At 40.0% G+C, this 19,679-nt stretch overlaps 3 protein-coding genes across 3 annotated transcripts in view; 2 read left to right on the forward strand and 1 right to left on the reverse strand.

Annotated features, from left to right (window-relative positions):
• The window catches only part of mastl (microtubule associated serine/threonine kinase-like), a 6,492-nt gene extending 3,407 nt beyond the window's left edge, over positions 1 to 3,085 (reverse strand). The window contains exons 1-8 of the mRNA XM_020602204.1: positions 2,656 to 3,085; positions 2,437 to 2,574; positions 2,166 to 2,305; positions 1,961 to 2,049; positions 1,752 to 1,858; positions 1,502 to 1,655; positions 1,168 to 1,316; positions 8 to 721 (exon numbers count right to left, since the gene is read on the reverse strand). Of these exons, the coding sequence (XP_020457860.1) occupies positions 8 to 721; positions 1,168 to 1,316; positions 1,502 to 1,655; positions 1,752 to 1,858; positions 1,961 to 2,049; positions 2,166 to 2,305; positions 2,437 to 2,574; positions 2,656 to 2,823 (1,659 nt within the window). The 5' untranslated portion in view covers positions 2,824 to 3,085. The remainder of the gene's footprint in view (positions 1 to 7; positions 722 to 1,167; positions 1,317 to 1,501; positions 1,656 to 1,751; positions 1,859 to 1,960; positions 2,050 to 2,165; positions 2,306 to 2,436; positions 2,575 to 2,655) is intronic.
• A 70-nt stretch (positions 3,086 to 3,155) lies between these two features.
• Positions 3,156 to 9,929, forward strand: LOC109959867 (ATP-dependent zinc metalloprotease YME1L1). Its single transcript, XM_020599589.1, has 18 exons — positions 3,156 to 3,558; positions 4,185 to 4,304; positions 4,554 to 4,722; positions 4,825 to 4,926; positions 5,046 to 5,155; positions 5,269 to 5,419; positions 5,567 to 5,650; positions 5,799 to 5,972; positions 6,092 to 6,244; positions 6,324 to 6,456; positions 6,555 to 6,617; positions 7,056 to 7,168; positions 7,455 to 7,610; positions 7,731 to 7,882; positions 7,992 to 8,118; positions 8,485 to 8,558; positions 8,974 to 9,060; positions 9,179 to 9,929. The coding sequence occupies exons 1-18, from the start codon at positions 3,523 to 3,525 to the stop codon at positions 9,317 to 9,319; spliced, it is 2,145 nt and encodes a 714-aa protein (XP_020455245.1). The 5' UTR covers positions 3,156 to 3,522; the 3' UTR covers positions 9,320 to 9,929.
• A 1,077-nt stretch (positions 9,930 to 11,006) lies between these two features.
• Positions 11,007 to 18,461, forward strand: pks1 (polyketide synthase 1). Its single transcript, XM_020603878.1, has 6 exons — positions 11,007 to 11,064; positions 11,891 to 12,044; positions 12,137 to 12,297; positions 12,387 to 12,590; positions 12,676 to 12,857; positions 12,978 to 18,461. Exons 1-6 carry the CDS (start codon positions 11,007 to 11,009, stop codon positions 18,459 to 18,461), a joined length of 6,243 nt encoding a protein of 2,080 aa, XP_020459534.1.
• The last annotated feature ends 1,218 nt before the right edge of the window (positions 18,462 to 19,679 follow it).

Genomic DNA, 19,679 nt, shown 5'->3' on the forward strand with positions numbered 1-19,679 from the left:
CAGGAACAGCAGATGGAGTCTGTAGGAGTGCCACTCTGATTGATGGGTGTTTATTTTCCTTTTGCTCTTCAGGTGATGCTGAATTCCTATCTCTGGAAGACTTGCTCTGGGTGAGAGATAAGAAGCTCTCAGTATCGAGTGACATTTCATGGACAGACCCATCAGAGTCAAGGCTCAAGCTCCTGCAAATGTCACTGTTCCCAGCAAGAGCTGATGTGAAACTCAAGTCTTTGGCTTCATCTTCAAACACGCCTTCTGCTGGCTCTTCCAGTTCACAAAACAGGGTTTTAGCCACAGCAATGGAACTGGAGCGCATTAGATCCTGGTCTTCAGCTAACCCAGTGGAGACCATGAAGTTACCTATTTGTACAGTGGAAAAAGTTTCAGTCAGGCCAGTGTGACCCCTTGCAGTCTCTTCCAGAATCCTGTAGCATCTTTTGTAATCGGAATTACTCTTCTTGGCTTGGCTCTCCAGTGGGTCTGGGCTTCTCTCTACATCTGAAAATGTTCTCTTCAGAGATGAGGGACCTGCAGTTTGAGTGTCATGTCTCACTGACAGACAAACATCCCCCTGAGCAACAGACTTCATTTTGTTGGTATGAGGCCTCTTGTCTGCAAGATGCTCTCGATTTGACTTGCTTGGCAGATTGCTTATGGCCTCAGCAGAGAGGCTCAGTATACCAGGTTTTGTGGGGGCACAGTCTTGTTCAGGCCCTTTGGACTTAGAAAAAAGAAAATTATTTTCACAATGGATGAATCAATCTGAAGGATCAATATATGAACTTACAGTATAAAAAAGACACATTTCAATTAAGCTGTTTCAATTACAGATCATTCAATCCAATCAAAATTTTTATTGTCTATACCAGCAGGGTTCCCACCTTTTTCAAGAAAACAATTTCCAGGACATTTTCAATGACATAAGGCTGTGATGTCTTTGTGGACGTCTCTTTTAAAGCATATGTATTAATCTATGATGAGCAATTTTATTTTTAAAAAACCATGGAGGAAGCATAACTTTGCATTCATAAGTCCATAATATTAAAATACTTAAATTAAGATTATGGGGCAATCAAGTTGGTCAAGACACATCTAATTAAAACATATAACATTATTTAATAGGTCATAAACTTCATACAGTCATAAACATACTGTACAATCACTGACCTCCTCACATTCCCACAGTGGACTGATGGCACCTTCAATGTCAGAGATGCTCCCTTGACTTATCGTTTCAAACCTGTTTCTGGTCTTCAGCAGTGTGGGAGTCAAATTTTTAGCCAGGCTATGAGGTCTCAACACTGTGGTGTTAGGTCCTACACAGATAACACATATAAGCCAAAACACACATTCTAATTACCAAGATGTCCCCAAGAAGCTATATAATGCAACATCTTTTCATAAATGATTAAACAGTCCTTGTATAACTTGCTATTCCACAGGGCTGATGAATGAATAAAAAACAAGAGTCAAAGGCTCTTGGATATCTACTAGGACGTACCTAATTTCAATGAGTAGCTAGCTGGAGAGTGCAGCTGAGTGTTTGTTAAGGGAGAACCAAGAGAGTTATTTTTCTGTTTCATTTTGCCACAGCTCATGGGACTGGACACAGCAGATGCGCTGCAGTGACGCTTGCTTTCTCCCATTGGTGTATTCTGTGTTTGATAAAATAAAGGAAGTGTCATTATGCAACACACAGTATGCATGCAAACAGGACATCTCTCTATTCAAAATTCTGTATATTAACTTACAAATCCAAGAGAGCTGATTAAGGAGAGGACTTGACCCGGAGTGCGGAAATAATCCGTTTTGGGTTTAGCCAAGGATGGAGTAGTCAGGATATCCATAAGGCTCAGCTCTGATAGAAAGAGCAAAGCAATAAGAGAGATATTACTAACATTTCTGGTAGTGACAATCCCAGTTTATTCACTTGTTTGTTAAAGATGGTGGAATTTCATACCTCTGTCAAGCTTGACTTTAGAAAGGCCAAAATCTGTTAGTTTGATATGACCTTCGTTGGATATAAGCATGTTGTCTGGCTTCAGATCCCTAAAAGGATTTATGAAGTAAGTCAATTTAAGGTCGCACACTAAATCTCACCCAAACCACTGAGGGTTATACACAAGTAATGATACCCAAAGAAACTGAACTTAGAATCAAAGCACCTGTGGATTATGCCATGACGGTGAAGGTAGTCTAAAGCCAAAGCCACCTCTGAGATGTATTTTACAGCCATATCCTGGTCGAAATATCCATAAATGTGAATGAGAGATTTGACATCTCCACCATTGAGGTACTCCATTACCTGTAAGCAACAAACAAATACATAAATAAATGAATGAATGGAGATTTATCGGTGGCTATAACGACTTCACCCAAGAGATAATGTAAACTTTGCTTGGTAAACGGGTCACTGCTTTAGCCACCGGATCTTACCAGATAGATCTTGGTAGCAGTCTGAAGGGAGTAAAACAGGTGAACCACGAAGGGACTTTTACTCAGAGCGAGTGCATCTCTCTCTGCTTTCATTTGTCCCGTCATATTTTTATCAACCATGCCTGCCTTCTTCATTACCTGACGAAGGAACAGAGTATTTTAAGGCTGTAATTCAGTGTTAAGGCACATTAATGGCATATACTCATTAAAGTGACTCACCTTAATGGCATATAATCGCGAACTGCACTTCTTCCGTGCAAGATAGACTTTGCCAAAAGCACCGCGACTGATAGGCTTCAATACGATAAAATCCTCGATTGAAGGTGGTTTAGGACTATCCACCAATTTGTTACTTGTTCTGGAGTCATGCTTGTCATCTGTATCCATTATTTAACTTCTTTCAAATTAGAACTTTTGTTGTGGCTGTAGCAGATCGCGCCGACATGTCAAAACAACGACCTCAAATTTGTTTTGAAAATTTGAATTCTTCCGCCGGGGTCCTTGGAGCTTTTTTTGCCTTTCAAGTAACTGTCTGTGCGCAAAGCATGACAAACGCTTGACGTGTGCCGTAATGAAAAGATTTGCAAATTATTGCATTTATAAACGCAATAGCAGTACTATATAGTCTAAATAATATACCGTTTATATACTTAAATAGGAATGATTTTCAATATTTCATTTTTGATCAGGCAAATTAAGGGTCACCAATAATTTGTAAATTCTGATAGTGTAACACTGATAGATAAACATTTCTTTCATTTGAGAGACTTATTTAGTAAATGTAGATGACTTTATTGGCTATATTTGTAATCTACACTTGGCTCATTTTAATATGCATATGTACTTTTAATGCGGTCTTTCACGAACGATGTAATGACGCAATTTGACGTCATTTTGTAGTAATTTCATGAATCATGGTTTGACCAGGGAATACGGGCCGGAGAACTTATTAGCTGCTGATAGTAGTATAACAAGGAGAACTAAAAGGGCACTGTCCCCTGGAGGATTCGTTCACTCACGATATATACAGACATAGAGAAGTCTGTTCTCATACATTTACCCATCCGATCTTTCTTTTCGGCAAAAATGTTTTCACTCTCGACCTCGTTTCAGCCACAGCAGGTAAGCCGACTGGATAGCAGCTCTGTGAACCAGCTAACGTTAACGAATGTGTATTTATTTGTGATTTATTTATAATGTCGGTGTTGCAAGGAAAATACTGTTAACATATGCGGATTATAGCTACGTGACTGTTGTCGTTTTGTAATTTAGTCAAATTTAGGTAAGTTAGTTTTGTAGTCTCTTCTGATCGATGACAGCAAGCGTGGCTAATGTTAGCATTAACAGATCAACATACCCATGTTTACATCAGACTGTCGACATGATGGTAATGTTACGTGAACTTTCAGTCATGACTTTACCATATGATATGTCAGGGGAGAACTAGGTCGATGTAAAGTGAAGGTTACCAACTTTATCTTCAAAGAGTTGCGTTTACATAACTAACAATCATCTGGCGTGTGTGGCCCATAATGCTCTATGGTAGAGAGTAATGCGCTGTAATAACAGTGACATAACAGTCCTGCCACACAGTTCAATATGGAAGATTCACCGGAAATCCCACAAAACTCAAAGAGCTTTATAAACATTAACTTATGCGATTGTTTCGTACTGATAATTTTTAAGACTACATCTCACCACGTGGTGACATGTTGTATTTTACTGTTCTTTGTTTATGTACCTGCCAGATGATAGTGCCCCTCAACCAGATCATCAGTGCCTTCCACTCTCTGAAGAACTCAGCCACAGCTTCAGTCCAGGCCTTGCATAAAGACTTCATTCCAGAGCACACTTCATATGGCAAAGAGGTGAGATGGACACCACAGATACATGATATACTTAAATGATTCCAAGAAGGTACAATAATTGTATAATTGTCTGTGACTTTGGTCTGCCAATATTTAAATTTGTGTCTCTGGAAGAAATGAGCGAAAACGTTTTGTCTAACAGGGTTTCATAGAAGCTCTAAAAACACCCATACCAATTTCAGTGTTAATGCCATAATATTTGTCTAGATGAAGGTGTAGATAACAACTTGTGCTTTTATTTCTTTATAGCCCAGTGTGAGTTTGAGGGAACTTGGCCTGTCAGAGATCAGGGTGAATCAGCTGGATGAGCTTGTCAGCAGGTTACTGCCTATACCAGGACCACAGGAAGCACCCACTGTCCCTTCAATATGGCGGACAAGTCATGTTTCTGCAGACAGCTTTTTTCACAACAAACATGGTGAGCAGCTCAGGCTCAGATTTATGGTCTTCTAAGGAAATGGCCCAAAGCCCAGTTTATCAGAGACAATTTACACATTTGTCATTTGACTTTGTCTCACAGGTTTTTCACACAGACATTTGGGGGGTTTTGGCTCACCAGTATTTCACAGACAATACCACAGTCCTCTAAAAGACGTTTGTTCACGGCTACAGTTTTTGCCTGGTAAGAAACAAGACTTTGAGTGCTTAAAATGCTGTGTGTAAGTTATTTAGTTTTATGATGGCCTGGACATTTATGGTAGTGTTTAATGTTGGCTGTGTTCCATGTGTATCTCTGTTTAGTATGGGTCCAGAGTCAGGGTTTCAAGACACTCAGATCAAAGACCAAACGAGTGGAGTCTAGTTATGATGGTCCAGTGGAGTCTGAGGCCTACACACCAACATTCATGAAGGTCACTTTTCTGTCTGATGGAAAGATGAATGTGTCTTCTGCATCGATTTTACTTTAAGTAGACAGAGTGGCTGTTTGTGTGCCAGTTTAAATGCTGGGTATTTCCCCTCACAGGGTCTGCTCCTGAGGGAAAAGGGACCAGAAGTACAGTCATTGGACCAAGTGATGAAACTAAAAAACCTTCCAGAAAACCAGGAGGAAGCTTTCAAAACAGGTTTCACTGAGGGTTTCATGAGGTCCCAGGCCCTCACTCGGAGAACACAAGGCATGTGGCTACAAATATCATCTGAAAAGAAATCTTACATAATCAAAGAATTGTCTCCTACAGAGTGTAACAGTTGTACCATATTTTCTTTGGGTGAGTTGATACAGAGAGGACTCTTTGCTAACTGTCTGTGCTCTGTGTTGACAGACTCGCTGAGGAGAACCAGGTTGATCCTGTTGGCCCTCCTTCTTATTGGCATATATGGCTTGTCAAGAACCCCTTTTCTTTCAGGTAAATGGTACACGGATCTTCATTTTTACGTGTGCCTCAGTAAGCATATTGTAACCAGAGGTTATATTATCCTTCATTATGAGACACTGCAAAGAAATGGGACATCTTCCTGGTATTTTACTGAAGGGGTTGTTTTGGGCTTCCACAGTGCGGTTCCGCACCACATCTGGTATTGACTCAGCTGTCGACCCCATCCAGATGAAGAGTGTGACTTTTGAGCACGTCAGAGGAGTGGAGGAGGCAAAAAATGAGTTGCAAGACGTTGTTGAGTTTCTCAAGAACCCCCAGAAGTTCACTGTTCTGGGTGGAAAGCTGCCTAAAGGTATTAACTTTCTTCAATGTTACAGTTCCTCTGTTATTGAGCAGGAAAATAGCCTAATATACAAATATGGTCTTTTCCTGTATTTTTGATATGCTAATATCCTGATTGTTTCTTCTCAGGGATCCTCCTTGTTGGTCCACCAGGCACAGGAAAGACTCTCTTAGCAAGAGCTGTGGCCGGAGAGGCGGATGTGCCTTTCTACTATGCCTCTGGGTCAGAGTTTGATGAGATGTTTGTGGGTGTGGGTGCGAGCCGCATCAGGAACCTTTTCAGTAAGCTTGCTGGAGAAAGTGTGAGTAACCAGCTGGGGCTATCTATACAGTTACAAACTCTCTTTTTTGTGGTTTGCAGAAGAGGCAAAAGCTAGCGCTCCCTGTGTCATCTTCATTGATGAGTTGGACAGTGTTGGCGGAAAGAGGATTGAGTCTCCTATGCATCCTTACTCCAGACAAACCATCAACCAGCTGCTGGCTGAAATGGATGGGTCAGTTTTATGGCATTGATAGTTTTAAACTTCACAGTGTGAATAAAATATTGTCTGAACTTTCACTTCCTAATTCCTAATGTTTTGGTATTTTCCAGATTTAAGCCAAATGAAGGTGTTATTGTTATTGGTGCTACAAACTTTGCTGAGGCGCTGGATAAGTATGTTTACATTTCCAATAAATACTTTACCTAACAGCTGCTTTATTATCCTGTTTTAATCAACTAGAAAAACACCAATTCTGTGTACACACATGCATAAAAAGTTACTTTCAAAATGCTGTGCAGTAAATAAATCCTGACTATTTTTAGATATTTTGTCCTAGTACTACTTTTCAATTTTTCATTGACAGCCCATTAAAGTCTGAGGCTATTTTTAATATGAGTATCAGTGTCATTTGAGTCAATCACTGTGCGGTTACACAGCTTCTGAGGTAAAACATTTATTTCACACACGTAAGTGTGCGACAGTACATCAGATGTGACTGCACAGTTCGCTAGTTTTACATGGGCTTTTGCATTTAGGTTGGAAGTATTAAGAAACAGTAGTTTGACAGAACTGACGAGTACATGGTACTGAGTATGACTTTTACCTTTCAGTGCTCTGGTCAGGCCAGGGAGGTTTGACATGCAGGTGACGGTCCCTCACCCAGATGTGAAAGGACGGACTGAAATTCTCAACTGGTACCTCTCCAAGATCAAAGTTGACCCAGGTAGGTCTCAGTGGGAAAAATATACAACAAACAAATGTCAGACAAAGCAGATATTTAAGTTATGTATCTTACTTCATCTTACATTTTTGTGACTATTTCAGAAACAATTTGTAATTGACAACTTGTGCAGTATTAATGAGAAAACGACAGCACAGCAGCAGATATATCACTTAAAACCACTGCAAAAAGAGGACCTTTCTTTGCCATTACTATGAAGGACAGCATTGTCTTTTGAACACTGATCACCCCTATAAAGAGAGCATCTACTCTTGTTGTTCTTTCACAGCTGTGGATGCAGAGATTATTGCCCGAGGCACCGTGGGCTTTTCTGGAGCAGAGCTTGAAAACCTTATCAACCAGGCAGCCCTGAAGGCGGCTGTGGACGGGAAAGAAATGGTCACAATGAAGGAGCTGGAGTTTGCTAAGGACAAGATCCTCATGGGTGAATAGACACACTGTTTAGTTCTGCTGTGTAGACAAGACATATTACTTAAACAAGTGGAGAAAAAAAAACAGACATTTTAATCACCTATAACAATTTTATTGTGCCCTCTTCATACAGGCCCTGAGAGGAGGAGTGTTGAAATTGACAAGAAAAACAAGACCATCACAGCCTACCATGAGTCTGGCCATGCCATTGTTGCCTATTACACCAAAGATGCAATGCCCATCAATAAGGCCACTATCATGCCACGAGGCCCGACTCTTGGCCATGTGAGTTGCTGTTATGGGTCTTAATATATCTCCTACTCATTAATAGTATTTTGTGCCTTTACATTTTGTAACCCTAAAACCCAGTACTGTGCATGTGTCTGTGTTCTAGGTGTCCATGCTCCCAGAGAATGACCGCTGGAGCGAGACACGAGCCCAGCTGCTGGCTCAGATGGACGTCAGCATGGGCGGTCGAGTAGCAGAGGAACTCATTTTTGGAGATGACTACATCACCACTGGTGCGATTTGATTTAATTGACACTTAGATGTTAGTGAGGTTGTGCTATCATCACCTTTAATGCTGTTAAAGATGAAATACATTACCCATATTGTACAACCATATCTTTTAAAAGGTTTCTGTGCAGTGTATATAGGACAAAGACTAAAATATGCTGCCTGTGGTTTTTACAGTTTTACTTGTCCTGAGGATAAAATTTTCCTTTGTATCAAACCATATCTTTCCCTCTGTGAAGCAAAGTCTTTAATCTAGTTTAATTAAACTGTGACAATTTCAGAAACGTAAAAATGTTGTATAGTTGTGACAAGATAGTTTACTTTGGTTGTTTGTAATACAGCATTAGTGTCAACCTTTACTTGCATTTTAGGAGCCTCCAGTGACTTTGATGGTGCAACCAAAATAGCAAAAATGATGGTGACCAGGTTCGGCATGAGTGACAAGGTAAAACTTAGTCTGTCTGATGTTTGAACGGTATAAATGTACATTTAAATGCAACTTCTGAACATGCACACAACATTTCTACTTCTGCACAACTTTGCACATTTTTCTCAATGTTCTCATGTCATTTTATAAACGTACCCAGTTTCTAAGTATGAGTCACTTTAGGTCATTTTTATTACAACCAAACCTCACAGTAGCTGATTTCACTGTGTCTTCAGTCACAGACTGGGACAGTGATTTACTTTGTTTAGCTGTAATGAATACTAACATTACTACAACATATAATTACACCTAGACAAAGAACAGCTTTAACTCCTGACTCACAGATTATGATAATCAGTAACTACAAACAGTCAATGCATGAAAAGGTCTATTGTTCATTCAACCAGTGGATGCAATTTTATATTTGCTGCAGCTCGGTGTCATGACCTACGGTGACATATCGAAGCAGAGCCCAGAAACACAAGCTGCCATCGAACAGGAAGTTAGGGCTTTACTAAAGGTGAGCTTTTCCACACCACTATTTTACTGTTTGGTTTACAGATATTTTATATATAGGTCATTTATAACACCTTTTTCTTTATCATTTTCTAATCTACTGTTATTACTCTTGTACTCAGGACTCATATGAACGTGCTAAAAACATCTTGAAGACCTACAGTAAGGAGCACAAGAAGCTAGCTGATGCCTTGCTTAGATATGAAACTCTGGATGCCAAAGAGATTCAGATGGTGCTGGAAGGCAAATCACTGGACCACTAGATACCTCATAGACCTTTTATACTCTTATGTCGTGTATATATATGAAGTTGTGCAATCAAGCACAGGCCCATCAGAGGCCTTGTATTTTATTTGTTTGTGTCCCTCTTTGTTATTTCCTCTAGAGGAGACTTTTGGTTTCACAATGATTTTTAAAACACTTCACTGTTCAATTGGATTATAATAAAGATTGTTTTCCCATAAGTTCATCCACTACAATTCACAAAGATATTAATGGATTTATTAAGGTCTTGTCCTTTACTGTCAAGGCAGATGATTTGGTTACAGACATTGGTTAATGTGAAAAACAAAAGCTTCATTATTTTACGTCTCAATTTTAAATTTGTACAGACTGGTGGACACCACAGGATTTCAAAGCACATCAATTCAGACTATACAGTGCCGTTTCGCTGTAGCAAGGTACAGGTGATAACACTGATCATTGTATGAGACTTTTTTTGTTCCTCTCTAAATTATACATCTCTGTTGCATCTAACGTGTTATGTCTTGTTCTTAAGTGCCCAAGGGTGTCCCCTCTTTTTAAATTACTGATCAAAAGTCACCTGTAACTAAATGAGGGGAAATGTCAATACACTGCAAGCATGTAAAAGGACTGGCTTTGTGATTCTGTTCTTATCATTTAGACAAAGGTCTTAAGGTCAAAGTGTCCTCTTATTCATGAATGTGTACAATACACACCTCAAAATAGACTTAAGCGTTCATTGTTTTTTTCTGGCCTCTTGGGGGCAGCATAACAAGCTGTATTTTCACCTAGTGACTGTTTAATATTCATCTTCCTTTTAGCTATGTTTTGGTCTTTGCTAACTCCTGAATGAATAATAATTAGTACTCTATTACTGTATGTTTACCAGCTAGTAGCCAATTACCTTTTAGCTTCAAACTGGTGCCAGTAATGTAACTACTATAAAGGGGATCATAACTGTTCCAGGCCTTAACACCAAAACACGGCATTGAAAGATGCTGAAATTCTCTCTAATGTAATGCTGTGGAGAACTACAGCGTGAGTGATAATTCTCAGAATCAATGAATGATATCTTTCACTATAGGCATGAGCGAAAATGTCAGCTAGAGCCATTTTAACATAATTGTTAACATGGTCAAAACATTGATTCGTAAGTACCCAATATTCTGTGCTCATCCAATTAATATCTCCTTTTTTAAAGAGTTTGTTTCCACTTTGAAATCAGAAGGGGGGAACGTCTTTATGTGAGCACCCGATGTGGTCTTAAGACTGTAATCAGGATATATTAAAGAACATTTGTGAAATAATAACTCTTTCACTTTTAAAGACAATGCAGGCTGTAGTCCTGCACAATGACCAGTCCAAGCACCTTGAAATCTGTCAATAGACATATGTACTGTTCTTTTATCAATTGGAAGACAAGAACAAAGGCTTATTTACTGCTGCCTCTGAATAATCTGAACCCGCAATTAGTGCATTAAGTGTCAGATGACACTAAGTGAAATGCAATAAAGCAGGGCATTGTTGTGTCCTCATCTCTTTTCAGTGACACCCAGCCCAGTATTTATAAAGGGTGTGAGGTAGAGCAGGAGTAGTTCTGACCAAAGGCACAACCAGTCCTGCACATCAAACTTCATCAAGGAGTGATGTGTAAATTCATTATTAATATAAACCACGTCCCCAGAGCAACTTTACCATCAAGACAGAATGGTGGGCGCAGAGGAGGACATCGCAGTCATCGGCATTGGATGCAATTTTCCTGGAGGTATGTTTACGTGGCTAAACGTGCTGATACTCGTCCAGTTTTCTCTGAAATAAGATGAAACAGAATTTGTCAACTATCCTTTGCTACATAGTTAATAGAACTGTCATGTTGCTTTTTGATCCATATATTGTTGATTAGTTTAAGAAAGAAAACAAGTGAAAATGGCATTATGCAATTACACTGGGATCCTTAACCCAGTATTTTAGAGCACCCTGTTGAAGCAATCATCGCAGTCAAGTGCTTTTGTAGCTCTTAATGAGATTTATACTCCTTAACAGGTTAGGCCCTTTGTTCTTGAGCAGACTGCTCCAGTTCTCTCAGGTTTTACGGGCACCTTCCCCCAATTTTTTTTTATGTCTCTCTTAAGACGGGTCATGCTGGAGTCCACTTGGATTCAGAAAGTGACATACAGTGTGACTGGACATTGTTATATCATGATTTTAGAGTTCAGACTGAATATGTTTTGAAGTTTTCAGTTGAACTCTAATTCATTCAATCTGGGCTCAATGCGTCTTGCAGCCACATCACTGGAGGTTGGCTATGATCCCATGGACATTAAACCTCTTAATAATATTAATAACTATGATCACAGGAACATCAAGCTGCTTGGAAATGGTCTTGTAGCTTTATCTTGACCATATTTAGCAATCAACCAATTCTCTTCTTGATACCAAACAGCACAATATGGTCTTTTCATTTCAACAATGACATGTAAGGGTAATAACACTTTTAGCCACACCTTGCTGTCACGATTTAGATTTTTTTCAGAGTTGTTTTTCGAGTTGTCTTGAGTCAAGGTAAATTTTTGTGATGTATTTTATTTTAGGTGAGGCACTGGACAACTTCTGGAAAGTTCTGTTGGAGGGAAAAAACTGTGTGGTAGATATTCCAGCAGAGAGATTTGACACCAGCTTTTGGTATAGTGCTGATGGTAGCAAACCTGGGAAGACGCAAACAACCAAGGCAGCTCTCATAGAGGGGTAAGCATTACACATGTTTAGGCAGATAGAGTTTGAATATCTCTCTCTAGAGATGTCTGAATTATGATGGAAGTGCTATTTTTATATTCTAGGTTTAATGAGTTTGATCACAAGTTTTTTGGCATCACTGAAGCAGAGGCCAATTTCATGGACCCTCAGCAAAAACTCCTTCTTCAGTGTACATACAGAGCATTAGAGGATGCAGGAATGTCAATTGAAAGCATCAGTGGAAGCAGAACTGGAGTTTACATAGGTGACCATTATTACTCTGTGAGAGAATTAAAATTGCAGTTTTATGATACACTAATTGTAATCAACTCTGCTTTGATTGTGGTGTTGCAGGCCTGATGAACAGGGATTACGAGATGCTCCAAAGTAATAGTCCTACTACAATAACCCACTACAACGGCACTGGAACAGCCACAAGTGTGGCAGCCAATAGAATTTCCTTCACCTTTAATCTCACAGGCCCTTCTCTTGCCATTGACAGTGCCTGTTCCTCATCTTTAGTGGCTCTACATTTAGCCTGTCAGGCTATAAAGCAAGGTATTTGGCTCTTTGCCTTGCACATGTCTAAAAAGGCATCACATTTAAATACTCCATGTTTACTTTCATTCTCTTTTACAACCAGGAGACTGTGAGCTGGCCCTGTGTGGAGGTGTCAGCTGTATAATTGAGCCAAGAGTGTTTGTTGCTCTCAGCAAGGCAAATATGATCTCACCTGAGGGAAGCAGCAAACCCTTCTCCAGCAGAGCAGATGGCTATGGTAGAGGGGAGGGCTGTGGGGTTGTTCTCCTCAAACCTCTGAAAAAGGTCAGTACATTATTGTATTTATTTAATTTTATTATCTTTCATTTCATTTCATTAAATAATTGCATATAATAATGTTGATGTAATGGCATTAATGCTAATGATGTGGCTTTTTATATGAAGGCTACAAATGACTGGAACAAAATATGGGGTGTCATCAGCAAAACAGCTGTCAACCAAAATGGTCACTCTGTCACACCAATCACCAAACCCTCCATGGTTCAACAAGAGGAGCTGCTGCGAAGAATCTACTCAGAGGGTGACCTCGCAAATGTCCAGTACATAGAAGCACATGGGACTGGGACCCCAGCTGGAGACCCAATAGAGGCAGCAAGCATCTCAAATGTCATTGCTAAAGCCAGACCTCCTGGTTCAGAGATACTACAGATTGGCTCAGTGAAGGGCAACATTGGACACACAGAATCTGCAGCTGGGGTGGCCGGACTCATTAAGGTACTTTTAATGATGAAGCATGAGACTATAGTTCCCTCAGTTTACTACTCTGAAGACAGTGCCAGTGTAGATGCAAAAACTCTGAGTATAAGTATTCCAATTAAAGCTGAATTTTGGGAGACACACAGCCCATTAGAAAGGGTAGCTGGGATCAACAGCTTTGGATTTGGAGGAACAAATGCACATGTAATTGTAAGAGAGCACAAACAGACCACCATTAACAAGGAGATCCCAAAAGACTGCACAAAACTCTTTGTAATTTCTGCAGCCTCTGAGAAATCACTTATCCTGTCCATTACGGACACCCACCAGAGACTATGCAACAATCAAACTGTTGACTTACAGGCACTGTCATACACCTCAGCATGTAGAAGGAGTCATTCCAGACACAAATATAGGAAAGCCTTCTTAACATCTTCCCTCTCAGATTTAGAACATCAGCTGACATCTGCACTGAAGACAAAGGTTGAGTCATTAAGATCTGATACCCAGGTCATCTTTGTATTTTGTGGAAATGGGGTTGCCTACAGGGATATGTGCAAGCAACTACTGACAGAGGTTCCTGTTTTCAGAGCCAAGGTCAGAGAAGTTGAGCATCTCTTCCAGAGACATCAAAACATCAGTATCAGTAAATGGCTTGCTAGTGACTATGATGATGATTTTAGTAAGCCAGATGTTGTCCAGCCTCTTCTTTTTGCTATCCAGGTTGGTATTGCTGAACTCCTAAAGTGCTGGGGTATCAAACCTGATGCAGTGCTTGGCCACTCTGTAGGTGAGGTTGCTGCAGCTCACTGTTCTGGCCTCTTGTCTCTTGAAGATGCTGTAAAAGTGTTGCATCACCGCAGTGCTCTTCAGAGCAAGGTGACAGAAGGGAAAATGCTTGTGGTCGGTAATGTGGCTGTAGAAAAGGTATTAGAACTTCTTCAAGTCTTCCCAGGCAAAATTAGTGTTGCAGCTTTCAACAGTCCTCAGTCCTGCACACTGTCAGGAGATGAAGATGCTATAGACTTCCTCCATGAAAGGCTAAAGATTCTGTTTAGAGATAAAAATCTCTTCCTCCATGTCTTGGATGTTCCAGCAGCATACCATAGCCATATAATGGATCCTTTACTAAATGACATTGAGAGAAGCATAGATTTTCTGGAAGTCAACAGCATGGAATGCAAACTTTTCTCAACAGTGACTGGAGACAGTTATTCAGACGGTGACTTCTGCACCGGCAGGTACTGGGCAAATAACATTCGTGAACCTGTTTTATTTGAGCAAACGCTGCGTGCTGTCACCAAAGGCGATCAGTCAAAGAGAAATCTGGTCTTTGTGGAGATTGGACCTTGCAGGGTTCTACAAAGAAACATACACGAAATTCTGGGAAACAACGCCATAGTCCTTTCCTCTGTCCAGCCAGAGAACGATTATGACTCAATCTTGTCAACTGTGGCAAAATTATTTGAATTGGGCATAAATGTAGACTGGCATCAGTTCTACAGGGGTTGCAAGACATTGCCCACAGCTTTCCCAGTCTATCAGTTTGACCACTCAAAAACAGGACTGAATTTTGGACATGGAAAAGGTAACGAGTTACCTGCTTTTTCTCCCCATACACTCATATCTCAAAGAAATCAGGATAACAAAGAGTATATGTGCAACATCTCATTAGAGATGACACCATATCTTTGGGAGCATAAAAACAATGGTGTTTCCATTGTACCAGGTGCATTTTATGTTGAACTAGCTTATGCCTCAGTGATGGCAAGTTTAAGGCCAAAGAAACCTGTGTCTCTGCTCCAGCTCAGTGTTGGATTTGAGAGTCTGTTTACACTCTGCTCAGACCATCATCATCTGAAAGTGACACTTGAGCATGGAGAGAATGAGGGTTCCTTTAAAATACAGTCTCCTGTCGCAACACACGCCTCCGGCACATACAGGTGTAAAGATGGTCAATCGCTTTTAGAGGAACCAAGCATTTGTCTCAACAGGATCTCCCAAAGGTGCAACTTGACTATGAAGGGGAAAGAGATCTATTCAGCTCTTTCACAAGCAGGATTTGAATACGGCTCTCTCTTTAAACAGCTCAGTGATGTGTATTTTGGAGGTGAATTCAAGGAAGCTATGACAAAAATTCAAGTCCATGGAGAACTTCTAAAACACCTTCATGATTATTTCATCCACCCTGTGTTATTAGACTATTTTCTGCAAATGACTGCAGTGGTAGCTACTGGACAACTAACAGCCAAGCTGGGATTCCCATCAGCTATTGGTAGTGTGGCCATTTCAGGACCACTACAAGAGGAAATGGTCTTGTACTTGCGAACAACCCAGGAGACTCTAGACTTCCTTGAAGTATGTGGTTGCTTTTCCACCACAGAGGGGAAAGTACTCGTGGAACTTAAGGCAGTGAGGATCTCAATTTTGGGCAATTGTCCAAATGTTCTTCAGTCATTGTTCTTCCACAATGAAATAATCATGATTCATGATGAGAGAGACTTGCAGAATTGCAAAATCAAAGCAATGGTTTTTGAAGATAAAATTGGCATCGCTAAAGGATTTAGACCATATTTACACCCAGAGTCAGTCACTGTGAAGAGCAGAGACCACTGGATGTCAGGGCAACTTCATGATTTGGTCTATCACTTAGCTAGCACCAATGTGGATTTGGAAGATATCCTCTTCTTCTGGGCTGTAGAGGACCTCAGTCACTTGTCATCTGAGAAGATGCTGGACTGCTTGGTTTCTTGCTGTGAACTATTTCGGCAGATTGTTTTAGCCTTGAAAGAGAGCAAACGTTCTTGCACTGTCCGTGTCATAACCTATAGATCAACAGAAATGACTGTGGACCATGTCAGTGCTGGTTTTGTGCTATCTGGTATGATGAGGGCGTGTGCAGCAGAGATGGTGGGTCTCTGTTTTCAGCTGATTGACCTTGCTTCTGTGACCAGTGAAGACATTCAAATGCTGCTTCATGTAATAAGTACCTGCAAACAACAAGAGATTATGATCAGCAAAGGGCAGGCATCAGCAGCAATAATGACACGGACACTAGTGAGTGACGAGGCTGTATGTGACCCTGATATGATGCCATTGTGTCTGAGCAACTTTGTTCTACAGACAAGTGAGCCATACAAAATGGCTCACTTGTCTGCCATCCCCTATGACACAAATAGAAATCCTGTCCAAGAGAAGTCAGTTGAGGTTCAGCTAATCCGTGTATGTGTGCATTCATCTGATTATTTTCCTGTCACCACTTCACATCTGAAGTGTGGCAAGACAATGTACTGGAACAAGCACATATCTCAGAATCACCCACTTCTGGCTTTAGATTTTAGTGGCATTGTCACAGCTGTTGGGAAAGACGTTCATGATCTAAGAGAGGGAGATCATATTGCCTCGTGTTATCCAGTTGCTGCTGCAGCAAAGGTTGTAATTCCTGAAGCTGTGTGCTACAGCACAAAGAGACTTCCATTTCTTGAACAGACTCCATGTATGTCGTATTTTATAGTGGCATGGGTGATTCTTCAGAAAATACTACCTATAGTAAAACAACAACACAGAAAGTTGGTTATTGTCTCCTCAAACCCAGCCTCTGCTCTGGTGAAAGTTTTGGCTCTGACAGCAAACAGATCAGGTTGGAATGTTTCCTCTCTGCAGCATTTCAGAGGAGAACCTTTAAATTTTGAACAGGGCCATGCATTTGTTTTTCTACCCCCATTCGATCACACTTGGCAACTAATTTATGACAGTGGTGAGCTTGACAAGCACATTATTTTTGTGTGTAGCTCTCACATGTCATCCTCACTCTCATCAGACATGTTTGCACTGAAGAGTGAACACATGCATGTCCATACACTTGATGTGGCTAATGTTCTCCAGAGAGCCAGTCTGCAAGCACAAAACAGGAACATCTTCAACTGGCTACTGTCATTAGGCTTCAAGTCAGTATCTCTACCTTTGAAAAAGGAGACATTTCAAATATCAACAACCGGAGACCCTCAGGCTAATGCAGAAGCCGAGTCCTACTTCACAACAAAGACAGTGCAGCAAGTCGTGTTAGATCACAGACAACTAGATTATCCAGTGTCTGATATTCATTTGCTTACAAGTCCGAGACAGCTCTTCAAACAAAGCTGTGTTTATATTGTAACAGGAGGCCTTTCTGGCTTGGGAATTGAGACAGTGAAGTTTGTCATCTATAATGGTGGAGGGTGTATTGTAACGCTGTCCAGAAGAACTGTGACAGATGAAATGCAGTTTGAAATGGAACTCCTCGAGAAAAGATATGGTGTTGCTATCATAAATATCCAGTGTGATGTTTCTGTGTCGATGCAAGTAGTGGATGCAGTCTCAAAGATTGAGCAAAGATTTTCTCCTTGTCCTATCAAAGGGGTTTTTCACAGTGCTGCAGTGCTGCATGATGCACTGATTGATACCCTTGATGAGTCCTGCTTTATAAAGGTGCTGCAGCCCAAAGTCAGCGGTGTTCTAAATCTTCACTATGCAACTCTTCACATCAAACTCGATTTCTTTGTGTGCTACTCTTCCATTTCTTCTTTCATTGGCAATGCTGCACAATGTAACTATGCAGCAGCTAATTCTTTCCTTGATACATTCTGTCTTTACAGAAGAAATCTTGGGCTTGCTGGACAGTCCATCAACTGGGGTCCTTTGAACCTTGGTTTCTTGTTGAACAAAGACCATTTTCAAAAGTTCCTGGAAGCAAAAGGAATGATGATAATGGATGTGTGTGAGGTTCACCAGGCTCTCAAAAAGTGTCTTTTGATGAACAGACCACAACAAGTAATATGCAAGTTCAACTTCAAAAATCTTAACATCCATGTTCTTTCACAAAATGCCTCTCTCAGAGATCGACTGTCATCTTTAGTGGAAATGGAGCTCAGTGAAGATATTGATCTCAGGGTTCAGCATTTACCTTCCACACATGAAAGTGTGAGAACAATTGTCAGTGACCTTTGCACTATCAGTTTAGATGAGCTGGATGATGACTCTCCTCTTTGGGCACTGGGTATTGACTCAATGTTGGCCATGACTCTACAGAACAAGATTTTCCAAGAGACAGATGTAAATGTACCTTTGGTTAAAATCCTGGACCCCAACAGTACAACGGCCACTTTGGTAACCATTGTACAGAACAGTGGATAATTTCATGTGATATTTGATGATGTGTGCTGTGCTATATTCTGATTTCTGTTGTAATATTTTGTAACATTTCTATTGTTGTTTTGCTTTTTATTTGTTTAATAGACAGAATCTCACAGTTAATCAACCCTACTAACCTTCTGTTAAAGCTTATGCCTTATGTCATAAAACTCCATTATCATTGTTATGTACTTTAACATTGGTTCAGTGTAATATTGGTTAAAGGTGCTTGAGGGCCTGTATCACCCCTTGTGGCCCTAAGATGCATAATAAGTGAAACAGTTAATACAATGTTTTTATAAATAGAATTAAACATTGAACATTAAACAATTTTCTTTAAATTTTGCATTGATTGTTGAAGCTCTGCATATTTTTTTTAAGTTTGCTTATTTAGTTTTGTTGTAATTTTTCTGAAGCACAGCTGATTTTAAACGGTGAAGTATCCATGGTACCAAAGAGCCAATCTGAAGCTGGACATTCTTGATAAATGTGAGTTTGAATAACGTGTATGAAAGAATATTTGTAAACAAACCTTCCTCATCAAGGACACAGACAAATTGGTAACATCATTTATTTTGTGTTATAATAAAGCTAAAATATTTTATTGTGATGTGAGAATTTTTGTACTATAGTGATAGCCATTAAATTTGCTGTGATATCATAAAGTTACAGTATTTTACATTAATTGCAAATACTTGTGTTATACCTCTGATTTTGTGTGAATTTATGGTTCATGAAACACTGAAGTTTCTGTCTGTGCTTATCTTTGCACTGAAACAACAGTACCTACAGTAACTGTGTACAACAGTGTTGTCATAACTGGTACTATTACTACTACAGTGATTTGATAAGTTCCATGCTTATAATATTTCTGCAGATATGACTGCATTTAAGCAGCAACCCCCCCCTGTACATAACCACTCAATAAGCCTGAAAAAGTGCTGTAAAACTCAAAAGGAAATGATATTTAGACTTTTGCTGAATATTCAAATGTAGCAACAGCTTTCATGGTACTGGACTGATCCTGAACACAGTAAGATTTGATTTGATTTATTCTTTCAAGCATGTAAAAACAGTTGATATGACAACACACATACACATAATCCAATATCAATTTGCTTATACCTAGTACATGCTTGAATGGAGTAGGAAGAAGTCAGACTTACAGTATCCAGTCCTACCCCATGACATCATCTTACCATCATTGGTTTGCAAGCAGTA

The sequence above is a fragment of the Monopterus albus genome, unplaced genomic scaffold (genome assembly GCF_001952655.1).
Source record: "Monopterus albus unplaced genomic scaffold, M_albus_1.0 scaffold3.1, whole genome shotgun sequence".
Classification (NCBI taxonomy): domain Eukaryota; kingdom Metazoa; phylum Chordata; class Actinopteri; order Synbranchiformes; family Synbranchidae; genus Monopterus; species Monopterus albus.